This window comes from Girardinichthys multiradiatus, chromosome 23 (assembly GCF_021462225.1).
Source record: "Girardinichthys multiradiatus isolate DD_20200921_A chromosome 23, DD_fGirMul_XY1, whole genome shotgun sequence".
NCBI classification, from domain to species: domain Eukaryota; kingdom Metazoa; phylum Chordata; class Actinopteri; order Cyprinodontiformes; family Goodeidae; genus Girardinichthys; species Girardinichthys multiradiatus.
The window spans coordinates 25,535,584-25,549,996 of record NC_061815.1 but is presented as its reverse complement, the minus strand read 5'-3'; the positions used below and the strand labels follow the sequence as shown (position 1 = coordinate 25,549,996).

Sequence of the window (14,413 nt, the reverse complement as noted above, 5' to 3'; positions counted from 1 at the left end):
ACATGTGCAAAGTTTCATGGCTACTGTTTAAAGGGCCTGTGATAATGACAAAGTACTGCACACAAAATTCAAAGTAACATGCAAACCTCAGCAGGCAGAAGGCTGATGGAACTGAGAAAACATGACAAACAAATGAACAAAATCTCTCTGCTGTTTCATAACTCCTGCTGATGTTTTGTTCAAACCACAGACAAGCAAATTATGACTATTTATTTACTTGCATTTGTTCATGCAGCCTTTTTCCAGTCATATCCAGTAGAGCAGCAAACATCGCCAATGAGTCTATTTTAGCGCTTGTTTTTTCTGCCTTGCTTCTTAAATTGCTGTTTTCAAAAATGATCCAGCACTTTGAGATGTTATTAATTATTTGAGAGTTCAGTAATATTATATCAGCGAGATCATGAGACAGTTTTGCCCGACAAAAACTAAGGAGCAATAAATATTAGTCTTCATTTAACATTTAAAGGAGACAGTAAAGATTTCTTTTTAGACCATTCTTGTTGTGACAGCTTAATCCATCATTTTTACATGTTATGTAATGGTTTCTACAGATCGTTTCAAATTATTACTAAAATTTCTGTCACACAGACAACTCCTCAGCCTCCAAACAGCCCATGAAATGCATTACATGCACATGAGTAACTGTGACAATTTGTCAGGATGTAGTGAGATGAGACGGAGACATCTGTGCATCCATCTAATGAGTCTGTCCGTGCATAACTTCGTGCCAAATATATAGATAATAACATAAGGCTTACAATCATCTTCTCAATCCGCTGTTTGCTGTGCTGTTTGTGCTGCACCACTAGAACATGACTGCTGCAGAACTGAAAGCACGCTCTGCAGTTGCTGCCTCCCACACAAACGACACAGATGGGCGTAATGGATGGCAAAACAATTACACTTCAAATAAGTTATAGACATCAGTCAGACAATCTGGTCCCCCTATGGGATCATTTCCTGGTATCCTGGGTCTGAACTGCTTTTACAGTGGTTTCCATTATCAGTCAAGTGGTACTGCAAGTGTCACTCTCCAGCTTTTTAAAATCAACACGCATCTGCTTTTTGAATTTAAAATGATTCACGATGTGGATAATGTCAGAATGCTTTTACCAAAATTGGGGATTCATTTTTTGTCTTTTTTTTTTTTTCTTTAAACTCCAAATATCCTCTGGACCATTTTAGTCAAGCTGAAAACCTAAAAAGGAAGAGCTCTCGAAATGATGGTACTCTGGCTTCACAACTTTTAAGTTTTAAGTAAGTTAAGTCAATATAAGGATGCACCATACTATACATGCAGATGTTTGCAATTTCTTAAAATTTGTTCTGTTATTTGGTCTGATTCCAAACTGTATTGACAAGTGTGACAATAACACTTTGATTTGAAGTCTGTACAGGTCCAAGGATGCTGCCATTAATCAGCAGCTGCTGATTTAAGTCTGATTAATGAATCCCTGGTTGTCCTTGGAGACTAATCAACAGCTGCTTGAGAGTTGATGGTGGAAATCCAGTCCACTGATCAATCCCTCTGCAGTTCATGTTTCCTTACTTGCATAAATGAATTCAATGGCATCATAAACGATTTCTTACAGAAACCTAGCAATTAATTCTTGCTTTGATAAATTAGTTTTTCACACTTTCTCAGGGTTGTAATGTAATGACAGTAGTAATCAGAGTGGCATGCTTATTTGTAAAGCTAAGGTAAAATTAAATTGAACCAGAAATAATGAAAATTAAAATTGAAAAGCTTATTTTCTTTTGCTAGTATATGTATAACATCTGTTACCTGGGATGGAGCTAATGATTATGTTGGGGTTTTTTGTCAGTTACCCCTCTGATGCATCAAATACAACTCATTAACTTTTAAAGGGGAGGAGAACCCGTCTGTGAAATTGAGCCTTACAAGCATTATTTGCTGCTTTTACAATTAATGCATTTGTTAACCAGCAATTACCCAATGTTAATTTAAAATTATAATGTTAAAATGTCTCAAGTTATTATAGATTCATAAACTGTATGAATTCAAATGCATATTTTGGATTTTGCATACTTGGATAGATTTATTGAAGTATCAAAAACAAAAATATACTTATTCAGCTGTAATTATGTTTTTGTTTGCACCAAGCAATGTTGTACAGTATTACTCTGTTTCATAATAATAGATACAAAAGAAAAGGGTTATCATTTACATTACAGAGTAATCTGTAGATAAAAAACACTAATAAATTAAATATTGTAGTTTGTAGAAATTGTATGGCAGTGTTCTGGGCAAGCTCCCAATGGCATTACGCCGCTCTGGGTGTGGTGGGTAAAAAGCAGTATTACCTATTTCAAAAACAGCCACTAATTATTTGTTTTCGGTATTCTTCCTTTAGGAAGTCAGAGGTACAGATACAAACAAATGTATTAATTAGTGAAAATGCTAAAATAACGTTGCTAGCTGTCACACTGAGGAGGACAAAATGTTTACCCATCAACAGAGCTCTACAATGTATTATATTACTTGCAAGGTAATGTAAATGGCTAGCTGCTGCAGGACATTACAAAAATAGCAGTTAAAAACTCTCATGAGGCATTGCTTCAAAACCAGGACACTTTGGACTGTTGGTCCATGTAGCTACCATTTAAGCACATTATTATTATACTTGCTGGGTTCAGTAGTTTTAATGCAGCTGATGCTGAGAACCTTGTTTTAAGATTGGACATTTTTTAGCTCTGTGAAAAAAGTAATTTTAGCATCTGGTCATATACTTCCAGTATTGGTAGGGTGTTCAATTCTCTGAATAATTAAGCTAATATTTTTTAATAGAACATAAACAGGATTATGCTTTCAAAAAACAGGGGTATCAATTTTGGCCAAAGCACTCTTGGTAAGATTATCACAGAAAAACTGCATGAAAAAAAGCCAATAACTCTAAACCTTTACCCTTTTCATTAGCAGTGTACAGAACGGGCACACTAACATGACTCTTGTATCAAACCTGCCCAATAATGGTATTTATGCTCCATTTGTTGGCTTATTATCAAATTCTATATATTCAGCTCTCTGCTCCCACAGTCATCTAGGCCTATTCTCATTTGCCACAATAATATTCCTCTTAGCGAGAGAAACTCATGAAGATAAGTTACTCAATAATACATTCTTAATTAACCTGGATAAAAGAGAGGATGTCTCTCAGGATTCCTGTCACGAATCATTTAACAGAATGGAAGAAAACCGAACCTTTCTGTTTTGAAATTTAAGAACATGAGCAAATACACACTGCCTCATTTTAAAAGACAGCAGTAGAAATAAAATGCAGACAAGCCAAGGCCCATGTAATAAAGAGGAACTGCTCTAATGTTTCAAAACAAGGGAATTCCATCTGAAAAGTTATCTTTGACTTGAGTATTTAATGAGAAATAAGAAATGAACCCTGATCAGAACAACAGTTATGAAGGAGTTGCTTATCATATGTACTTAGCTGTGTAGCATGTAGTTAATTTTATTGAGTTAAGTCTTAAAAATCAAGTTGTTTAGCCATTAACCCTTTTTTTAGTAGGCATACAATGTAAGCCCAAACATTTGCAAATGCTTTATATCCTGTCATCTTTTTAATGAGTAAGACTAAATACTTCTTTGATGTTTACGTGCAATTAAATCACTCTCCTTTCCAGAGATGAATTTAAAAAATAAGATTAGATAATACAGGAACATTTTCAATAAAGCACCATTAATGGTATGTCCTAACCTTTTCCCAAAACAGTACCTACAAACAACACGATAGAACAAGCAAAAATGTAAACCTGTTTGTTCAACAAATGACAAAATCATCAAAACAAATACTTGAGTATTTTGAACCACTTTTGCCTTAATAGTAATAGTTTGGCTTTTTTCAGAGGGATATTTTGGGGTAGGTATCAGAAATTACCCTCTTATCTGCTGTAGACATTTTTAGATATTTAGAGATTCCTCAGTTTGGAGAAAAATAAGCCTCGATTTGAGACTTAGGTTCAGTTCCAAGGGCATTGGTCTAGTGTCGAAATCACAACTATACATATTTTCTTGTACTGGAAATATTTTTTTACCAGATGACTAACAGCAACAGGTGAAGGAGCATAACTCTAAGCTACTATATACAATCAGAGAAAACCTCTGCCACTTTCCCTCAGTTTTCATTAGGATAAACTGAAACTATTAGTGGTTGTAAAGTAAACAGCCTTGAGTGACCCACAGTAGGGAATACTTTATTCCTGGTTTTTTATGGTTCAGTTTATTAGATGTCCAGGTTCTAAAACTTTTTTTCCATTTTTCTTCTAATTAGCTTACCTCAAATAGTTATTAGGCATTAGAACTCCACGTTAACCATTTAATGCCTTCCTTTAAACACTTGAGGCTAGTAAACCTTTGATAAACGTTAAACCTTTCAGCAGTCTAGCTAATATTTTACAAATTAATTTCTTATTCAGAAGTCTCTTCCTCCTATACCCTATAGCAGTGGTTCTCAACCCTGGTCCTTGGTGCCCAATGTCGTTAATGTTTTGGACGTGTCTCTCTTCCAGCACACCTAATGATTGCATTATTTCCTCAGTATGTCATAAAATGCTGCAGAAGCCTCTTAATCAGCCATTGATTTAAGTCAGGTGTGTGGCAGAAGGGAAACCACTAACCAGGGTTGAAAACCACTGCCCAACAGTAATGATCTATAGAATTATTGTTAGTTTCTTTATCCTTTTTTTTTTTTTTTGCCATTTTATTGTTTACTTAATTAATTAGGGGATTCCCAGTCACGTTTACTTGCACGATACGGCACAAAATGCCAGGATTTATACTTATTGCAGATTGGATCCTTTGGATGTATTTAAAAACAGCTTTTCCTAATTTTTTTATGAAAAGCTTATCTCTGCTTATAATGCCATAGGCGATTCTTTCCAACCCATAAACATTTTCCTCCTCTGTGGCTCCTGTTATTTAGATTTCAGCATCAATCAAATTTAAGCTAAAATCCCTGATGTCCTGCAGGTCAGCTTAGCCTTCTTCCAAAGTCAAACTTTTTATTCACTACTTTTTGCATTTCTATTAATTTCTGTTCATTCCTGCCAGTGATGCTTTGAGAGTTGCGCTGTGCTGGGCTTTAGAGTGAGCAAGGCAGGGAGGAGTGAGCAGATAAAACTATGCTGTCAGCAAGACCAATGACTAAAACCTTATTCAAGCTATTTGGGTCTGGCTTCCTGTAGATGGCCATGCCCTGCAGGATTGTAGGCTTGTGATTGCAATGCATTATCAAGAGAGGGAAGTCAAAGTGGGGATTACAAGGACCACATTATCACAGCCAGTCCAGAAGACACAGGAGAGTCTAACTGGCATCAAGAAACAAGAAAAGGGCCCAATACTGATGGGCAGAATACACATGGAGACTGAGAGTAAACAATATTTGGAAAGTTATGTTGACCCGTTTTGCCCCAATGTTTGTACTAGCAGGTTACACAATAAATAGGGGTTGTTATGGGAACAATTTTGGCAGCAGAAATCAAAATTAGTTTGCTCTTGTTTGGCCACACCAGCAACAAACAAAGCCTTGAAAATCTGTGGCTTTCAAATTGCCAATCAGCCTGATTAGACTCGACATTGTGTTTTCCCAGAAGAGCGTTTGTCGTCGCTCTATGTATTTCGTCAGCTTTTTCTCCAGCTCACTAAGCCTCCGTCTCTTAGAAGATATGCCTTCTGTCTGCTCACATTTCTCATCGGTCCATCTTTAATCTCTCCCAACTCCGTCACCGCTTCCCTAATACGACCTCATAAAACTATGTTTGATCTGCCCCTTTAGAAGTTGGGAGAATTAGCAAGATAAGATACGAGACAGGGAGGACTCCAAAATAACATTGAGAACCTCAGGTCTGTGTGAAATGGAGCGTGAGAAGAAATATCTAATTTCGGAGTAATGTGGTGAGGGTTCACAACTCTCTATCTCTTGCTTTAGGCATTCTTTAAAGCATTGTTTTCAGCTCTGATTTTAATGGCTTGTTGGCCACATCAGAAAGAGTGACTCGATATCCGCGACCCTCAGCTCAGCCTTATCTTTCTTTTTCAGAGGGGTGAGTGCTTACAGTGTTGAGTCAGAGCACATAAACAGGATTATCTTCTGAAACCTACGCTTACACGCTACAGTGATATCAGGGATTCAAAAGTAAATTAACCAGTCAAACTCACAGAAGTGGCTGTAAATAATACCTGGAAAGGAAAGAAATAAATACTGCCCCATCCAAGGGTGTAGTGCATTCAATAAACTGATAAGTTTATTCAGAAAGGCAGTAAATATCTGTGCAGCCATTAAGGGAAACAAGAGGATGCTTCAGTGAGGAATATCAGGTAAACAAAGGGTCAGGAAAGGGTAAGTTTTGGCTGCCAGGACTACAGTGAGCATAGTGAATTGTTTGAGTCCTGCACCTTCAATTTACAAAGACGGGTCCAAAGCAAGCACAAGACAAAATAAAGTGTCGAATCAATAAGCTGCAGTGTGTGAACAGTGCTGAACAAGCTGTTTCCTTTGGGATTTACACTGAACAACAGCTCACAAAACAAAATAGGGAAATAATTTTGATTCTGCCCTTTTTTCCATTGCAGCCTCTGAACATCGTAAATTAGGATAAATTAATTTCCGAGGGAGGCGATCAGACGGCGGTTGTTTGCGATCTGTGGGCTAAATGGTGGCCTGAGAAAGCGACAGTGGCATCAGAGGAGTGTCCCGGGGGAGGAAGGCAGAGGGAGATACAAAGATATATAGACACAAGGCCCACAGAGAGCACTTGAGAGAGATTGCCTCTAGAGAGGGTAACTCAGAGATAAGAGAGTCATCCAGTAATGAGGAGAAAAGAGGTCTGCCTGGCGAGAGGGAGAGAAAGGAGAGTGGATGGTAATGAATGGAGGACACATTGGCAAAAGTTGGATGAACATTTTGGGTCACAAACACTTTTTTCTGCTCTTCATAGACACTCCATGGTCAGGGTGCTTTCCATGCTAATAAATACAGGAGATAGATGAGTTCATAGAGCAAATCATCTCAGGGTCTTAATGTGATAGTCTACTGAGCACTTTATTCCCAGGACTCAGATACTGGTTAATGTTCATGTGGTATTTTCAAATGCAGTGAATAACTGGGGATGGTGCAGGGATTAGTCCCTGTTACAGTGTTACAGTTTCTCAGTATGACTGGGAGAGTTGGTTGAAGATTCTACATATTTAATTCTCTCTTCTAACTTCAGATTACAACATTTGTTTGGTTTCGTTTGCCTTCTATTGTCTACACAATATTTTAGTTTTTAGGTATCTACCATAGTTCATGTTTTTTCTTTGACTCATGTTAGATCCACGTCCTCTACAAATGATCACATTACCATGTGGAATCATAAATTTTAGATGGGGTAACACAATATGAACAGGACATTTCAATAATGCACATTATTATAGTAGATGTGCAGCTGACCAATCTGCAGCATGATGCTATCATGTCGACATAGGCCAAAATATCTAGTAAATCTGTGCTATGTGCCGGCAGGTCTGAAGGCAAAAGGGGGTCTAACCTGATATCAGAAGTGGGCAGTGAGTGATCGATAAAATCTGGGAAATATGGTATAGTAGATTACTAGAAAACAAAAAATTGTTTAAAAAAAAACTATTTTGTTTCAGCTCTCTAGCTGATCTTATCATTAGTTTGATGTTGTAGTTTTTATAGCATAAAAGAGCAAGCCCAAATAAAGTTCCAATCTTAGCTAGTTTATGGAAACCTTGTAAATCGTGTGGTCTATCTTTTTCACTTCCTATAGAAAAATATAAATAAATAAAGCGACGTCATTTGCGAAAACATCTCTGTGGTCTTAGTTTTCTTTTCTGTCTAACAATGTTTTCAGCATTCCATTGAGATATGCCTGAACTGCAACTAATTTGTTGTATTTATTGTTTTTTGATAAAGAACGAGCGGCTGAACCTGCCAGAATCGGAGACGAAGGAATTCAAACCCACTCTGCCAAGAACTCTGGACAGAATGGTAAGTTTGGTCCACTTCAGTTACGGTTTCTGCGGGCATTCATCCTTTCATCATGTCCAAACTCACATAGGTCATACTTGTAGTATCAATGAACTTCCAGCCATAAATATGTTTTACATTATACAGGGGTTGGACAATGAAACTGAAACACCTGGTTTTAGACCACAATAATTTATTAGTATGATGTAGGGCCTCCTTTTGCGGCCATTACAGCGTCAATTCATCTTGGGAATGGCATATACAAGTCCTGCACAGTGGTCAGAGGGATTTTAAGCCATTCTTCTTGCAGGATAGTGGCCAGGTCACTACGTGATACTGGTGGAGGAAAACATTTCCTGACTCGCTCCTCCAAAACACCCCAAAGTTGCTCAATAATATTTAGATCTGGTGACTGTGCAGGCCATGGGAGATGTTCAACTTCACTTTCATGTTCATCAAACCAATCTTTCACCAGTCTTGCTGTGTGTATTGGTGCATTGTCATCCTGATACACGGCACCGCCTTCAGGATACAATGTTTGAACCATTGGATGCACAGGGTCCTCAAGAATGGTTTGGTAGTCCTTGGCAGTGACGCGCCCGTCTAGCACAAGTATTGGGCCAAGGGAATTCCATGATATGGCAGCCCAAACCCTCACTGATCCACCCCCATGCTTCACTCTGGGCATGCAACAGTCTGGGTGGTATGCTTCTTTGGGGCTTCTCCACACTTTAATTCTCCTGGATGTGGGGAGAACAGTAAAGGTGGACTTATCAGAGAACAATACATGTTTCACATTGTCCACAGCCCAAGATTTGCGCTCCTTGCACCATTGAAACCAACGTTTGGCATTGGCATGAGTGACCAAAGGTTTGGCTATAGCAGCCCGGCCGTGTATATTGACCCTGTGGAGCTCCTGACGGACAGTTCTGGTGGAAACAGGAGAGTTGAGGTGGACATTTAATTCTGCCGTGGTTTTATGTTTTTTGGATACAATCCGGGTTAGCACCCGAACATCCCTTTCAGACAGCTTCCTTTTGGGTCCACAGTTAATCCTGTTGGATATGGTTCGTCCTTCTTGGGGGTATGCTGACATTACCCTGGATACCGTGGCTCTTAATACATCACAAAGACTTGCTGTCTTGGTCACAGATGTGCCAGCAAGACGTGCACCAACAATTTGTCCTCTTTTGAACTCTGGTATGTCACCCATAATGTTGTGTGCATTTCAATATTTTGAGCAAAACTGTGTTCTTACCCTGCTAATTGAACCTTCGCACTCTGCTCTTACTGGTGCAATGTGCAATCAATGAAGACTGGCTACCAGGCTGGTCCAATTTAGCCATGAAACCTCCCACACTAAAATGACAGGTGTTTCAGTTTCATTGTCCAACCCCTGTACCTAAAATAAGAATATGCACTACCTGTCCAAAAAAAAAAGCAACACACTCTAAAATTGCTTTGTACCACCTTTATCTTTGATTATGGCACCAATCACCGTGACCTTCTTTCTGTAAGGTTCTGCATTGTCACGGCATGCTTTTCTTTCCAAGGTTGCACTACCTTTTTGCTAAGATCTTTTAGAGAGTTGTACCTCTGTGCCAATTATTCTTAGCACATCCAAAATATTCTCAGTGGGGTTTATGTCTGTAATCTGTGGTGGCCAGTCTATGGTCATAGTCACTTCATGGTACTTAAACCACTCTTGCACAATTTGAGCCAGAATAATCCTGATATTGTCACCTTAAAATATGTCCATGCCATCAGGGAAGAAGAAATTGATGAAATAACCTGGTCATTCAGTATGAATGCCTCGCCTCTTTTTCCCATTACGTGTATTGGACCCCGTGGATTCCTGTCTGGTGCCTGTCGGTGGTGGCCAAAATTGAGTGTTCCAGCCCCGTGGTCCCTGCTTTCTTCGCCCCTGTAGACGCAGGGTGAATCATAATAACCTACGACCTCTGTGTCGGGAGTCCCAGACAGCAGTGGAAGGCGTAGACCCGCCAGTCTCTGCCAGGATTGGTTTGATAAATGCTAGGTCACTGGCAAATAAAACCTTCGTCATTAAGGATTTCTTCTCCTCTCAAGGATTAGATTTCTTATGCATAACGGAACCGTGGACAAGTGGCTTAAGTGAGTCCAGCATTTTTATTGAACATTTACCGCAGAACCTCTGCTATATTAATTCTCCATGGATGTCAGGTCGAGGAGGAGGAATAGTGACTGTTTTTAAAAGTTGTTTACCTGTAAATAGTTGTCTCCAGCTTCTTTTAGTAGCTTTGAGCTTAGCCTGTTTGAACTTGGCAGCTCTCACACTGTGCTGTGTGCAATCATCTATCGGGCACCAAAGTACAACAAAAACTTCATTAATGACTTTTCTGATTTTTTGGTGGATATTATGCCAAAGTATGACCGAGTTCTTATTGTTGGTGATTTTAATATTCATGTGTGTTTCCAACTTTAGTTATGGCTCAGTCATTTGTCAATGGTATTGACTTTTTTAATTTTGTGCAGTCTGTCCTACGCATGAGCATGGACATATTCTTGATCTGGTTTTATCTTATGGTCTATTGGTTTTTAATGTAGTGATTAGTGACCCATTATTTTCAGACCACGTGCCTGTTTTATTTGAGATAAAGCTGTCCTGTATCAAAGCAAAACCTCGTGCTGCAGCTCGACTCTGTCATTTTCTTAACCTTTCTACTGCGGGTCAGTTTTCATCTGCATTTTATCAGAACCTGAGACTAATCCGTACCATCCCAGAGACTGTGGGAAATAAAACCGAGGATCTCAGCAAATAGGTTTATTCTACCATTAAAGCAGCTCTAGATTTAGTGGCACCATTAAAAAATTAGACATCCTAAAACCAAGCATGAACCCTGGTTAAATGATGACACTCAGGCTGCCAGGAGAGACAGTCGCAGAGCTGAGCGCAAATGGAAAACAGACAAATTACAGGTGTCACATCCAATAATTAAAGGAATGCTGGCACCGTTACCAAAAGACTGTGAAAGACTGCAAAAGAAAACACCTGTCAAATGAAATTGTATTGAACAGTCACAATTCTTTTTTATTTAAAACTTTTTATTTTGTTCTAAATGCTCCACATTAGAAGCTTTATAGAAACATCACCTGGTGTATGTGAAAGGTTTTTACGTTCTTTGTTGACAAAGTCACTTCTCTTAGGGCCCAGATCATACCCTCCGCTCATGACCTTGCTGTCTTTGCAGGAGGTGGTCAGTCATTTAAGGCCAACAGGTTTTCCGGATGATGCTATTTCACCTCGATTATTTAAAGATGTTTTTCTTACAATTGGTCCTTCAGTCCTTGAACTTGTTTGTCTTCAGGTGTAGTTCCTGAAAATCTGAAACATGCAGTTGTCCAGCATCTAATTAAGAAACCTATCTTCCCGCTGTTCTGGTGAACTATAGGCCTATCTCTAAACTACCATTCCTTTCAAAAATCCTCGAAGGTAGTCTATAATCAACTAATGGTCTATCTGAAAGAGCAAAATATTTTAGGTTTTAAAGTCTGGTATTAAATCTTTTCACAGCACAGAGTCAGCTCTTCTAAATGTTTTAAATGATATATTTTTAACAACTCTATTTTTAAGAAATATGGGATTTCTTTTCATTGTTATGTGGATGACACGCAGATTTGTGTCTTGCTAAAGAAAACTGACTCCACCTCTCTTTGCTCTCTGTTTTTATGCTTGAAAGACTTGAAAGCCTGGGTGGACCTAAATTTCTTAAAACCTAATGAAGAAAAGACAGAGGTGGTGATTTTTTGTAGTTTCAGTGAAGACTCCCTGACTGATGGTCAGTATGTCAGGCCTATTATTACAAATGTAGGGGTTAAAATGGATGCTGGACTTAAGTTGGAAACCCACATTAGAGCTGTTGTAAAATCCAGCTTTTTCCACTTGAGGCAGCTAGCAGAAGTAAAGCCTATCCTTTCTGATCAGCATTTTGAAATAGTAACCCATGCCTTTGTGACCACTCGGCTAGAATACTGTAATGCACTCTATAAGGGTGTCAGTGATTCATGGTTTTCCCAGCTTCAGAGGGTACAGAATGCTGCTGCACGTCTCTTAACAGGTACAAGAGAATGTGATAATATTTCCCCAATTTAGCCTCTTTACACTGGCTACCAGTACATTTTAGGATTCATTTTAAAATCCTTATATTTGCTTATAAAGCTCTCAATGGCCTTGCCCCGCCCTACCTGTCCGAGCGGCTACATCCCTACACACACTTCCGTTCCCTTAGATCAGCTGACCAGTTGTTACTGAGGGTGCCAAAGACAATGCACAAACTCAGAGGTGACCGTGCTTTTACTGTAGCAGCTCCCAAGCTGTGGAATGACCTTCCCTTGGGCATTAGACAGGACTTGTCACTTTCTGATTTTTAAATCCCTTCTTAAGACCTATTTCTTTTCCTTGGCATTTGACACTATCTGAGATGTTGACTTTGTCTTACGGTGTTTTATTTCATTATTTTATTACTACTTTTATATACCACTTTGTTTATTGTTTTAAGATTGATCATTTGTATTTTATGATTGTATATAGCACTTTGGTCCTGTGGGTGTTTAAAGTGCTTTATAAATAAAATTGGTATGATATGGTATTTTGTTCCGACCACATTTCCTCCTTTAAGATAGTCTTTCTCAAACTGGCGGTCCACGAACGCCCCTTAGTGGTCCCCAAGATACTACTGTTTTTTTGTCGTGAACTCAAGAAAGTGCGACGTGTGCAGTTAGCCCACCAAAGGATTGTGTTTAAAAATAATAATGGATAAGTGGGTTACGACTGGGTTGCTCAAAAGAAAAAGTGAAGAAACATCCAACATTAAAGGGAAAGTGCAAAATCTGGAAGCTAATGCAAGCACTATCCTTTCAAGCATTGCTATTGAGTCTCAAGAGGACCACGGTTTAACTTCAGCAGGTTCTTCAAAAACTACCCCAGCGAAAATTTTATATGAGTGCAAAAAATCCACTGCCATGGTAAGAAGAAAATACCACGATTACATACAATTTGGATTTTTTGTTGGACTGGCCATGAGGATTACCCAAAACCACATTGTGTTCTGTGTCATGAAATGTTAGCTAATGAGACAAATAAACCTGCAAAAAAAAAAAACAATTTTCCATTCACTTAATGAGTTTTTTGCAAAAAATAACCTGGACTGGTCAAGATGTGTCTGGATTTGCACTGACGGAGCAACTCCCATGACTGGAAAACAAAAAGGATTGGTATCGTGTTTTCGTGCAGTTGCACCATGTGCTGTTGCAACACACTGTTGCCTCCACAGAGAACCAATGACTGTGAAAAAAATGTTGCGGTGCCTAAAATATGTTCTGGATAAGTCTGTGAAAATAGTTAACATGGTTAATGGAAAGCCGCTGAACACACATCTTTTTCAAGCACTGCTTGAGGAAATGGGAAGCAAACAAAAACAAACCTTTCTTTCACTGAGAGATTTGGTGTCACACGGAAAAGTCATGACCCGTCTATTTGAACTTTGAGGTAAAACTCTTCCTAGACCACACTGACGAACTGTATGAATAGGTGCATGATTTCCAGTGGGTTGCAAAATTGGCATACTTAGCTGATATTTTCAGCACTCTCAATACATTGAATGTGGCTCTACAAAGGAAGGCTGTCACCATATTCAATGTCCTGGACAAAATTAAAGCTACATGCCTTAAGATGGAATTGTGGTGCAGCCGTGTTGATTGCAGAGAACTTCAGTTTTCCAACACTCGCGAACTTGATCCTTGGAGAGGACATGAATGGGAGCACAGTTGCATCCTTAAAGCAACATTTGCATGACCTCCACTCACAGCTGAGAATATATTTCCCAGATTTAGACACAAGCTTTGAGTGAATTAGAAATTCATTTGGGAATATAATGTATATTGAGCAAGTCAGTTCTAAGCTTTCACCAAGACAGGTGGATAGCCTTGTGGACATTGCATCAGTTGGGACACTGAAGACAACTTTCAGGGAGAAGGTTTTAACAGACCTCTGGCTCCACATTCAACCTGAGCATCCTGAGCTGGCTGACTCTGCTCTAAAATTCTTGATGCCATTTCCACTCACCAACAATTGTGAAGTGGGATTTTCTACACTTGTTGGCCTGAAAACAAAGCAGCGCAACTGGATTAGTGTGGACTATGACATGAGACTAAAACTATCCAGTTTGGAGCCAGACATTTATTCACTCATATCCCAGAAAAAACTTTACCACCCTTCTCATTAGGAAGAATAGAAGAAAACAATGAGTGAGTTAAGAGACTTATATTTTTATTTCAGGTTGTAAATATTAAAGTGGTGATGTTGAAGTCAGGTGGTTCATGAGTGGTTAGGTGGTCCTCAGCCTGAAAACGTTTGACAAACACTGCTTTAA

General features: G+C 38.9%; 1 protein-coding gene across 1 annotated transcript in view; it reads left to right on the top strand.

Moving 5' to 3' along the window:
* spock1 (SPARC (osteonectin), cwcv and kazal like domains proteoglycan 1) overlaps positions 1–14,413 on the top strand; it is a 169,695-nt gene that overhangs the window by 85,766 nt on the left and 69,516 nt on the right. Inside the window, exon 5 of the mRNA XM_047353867.1 lies at positions 7,950–8,024. Within this exon, the coding sequence (XP_047209823.1) occupies positions 7,950–8,024 (75 nt within the window). The remainder of the gene's footprint in view (positions 1–7,949; positions 8,025–14,413) is intronic.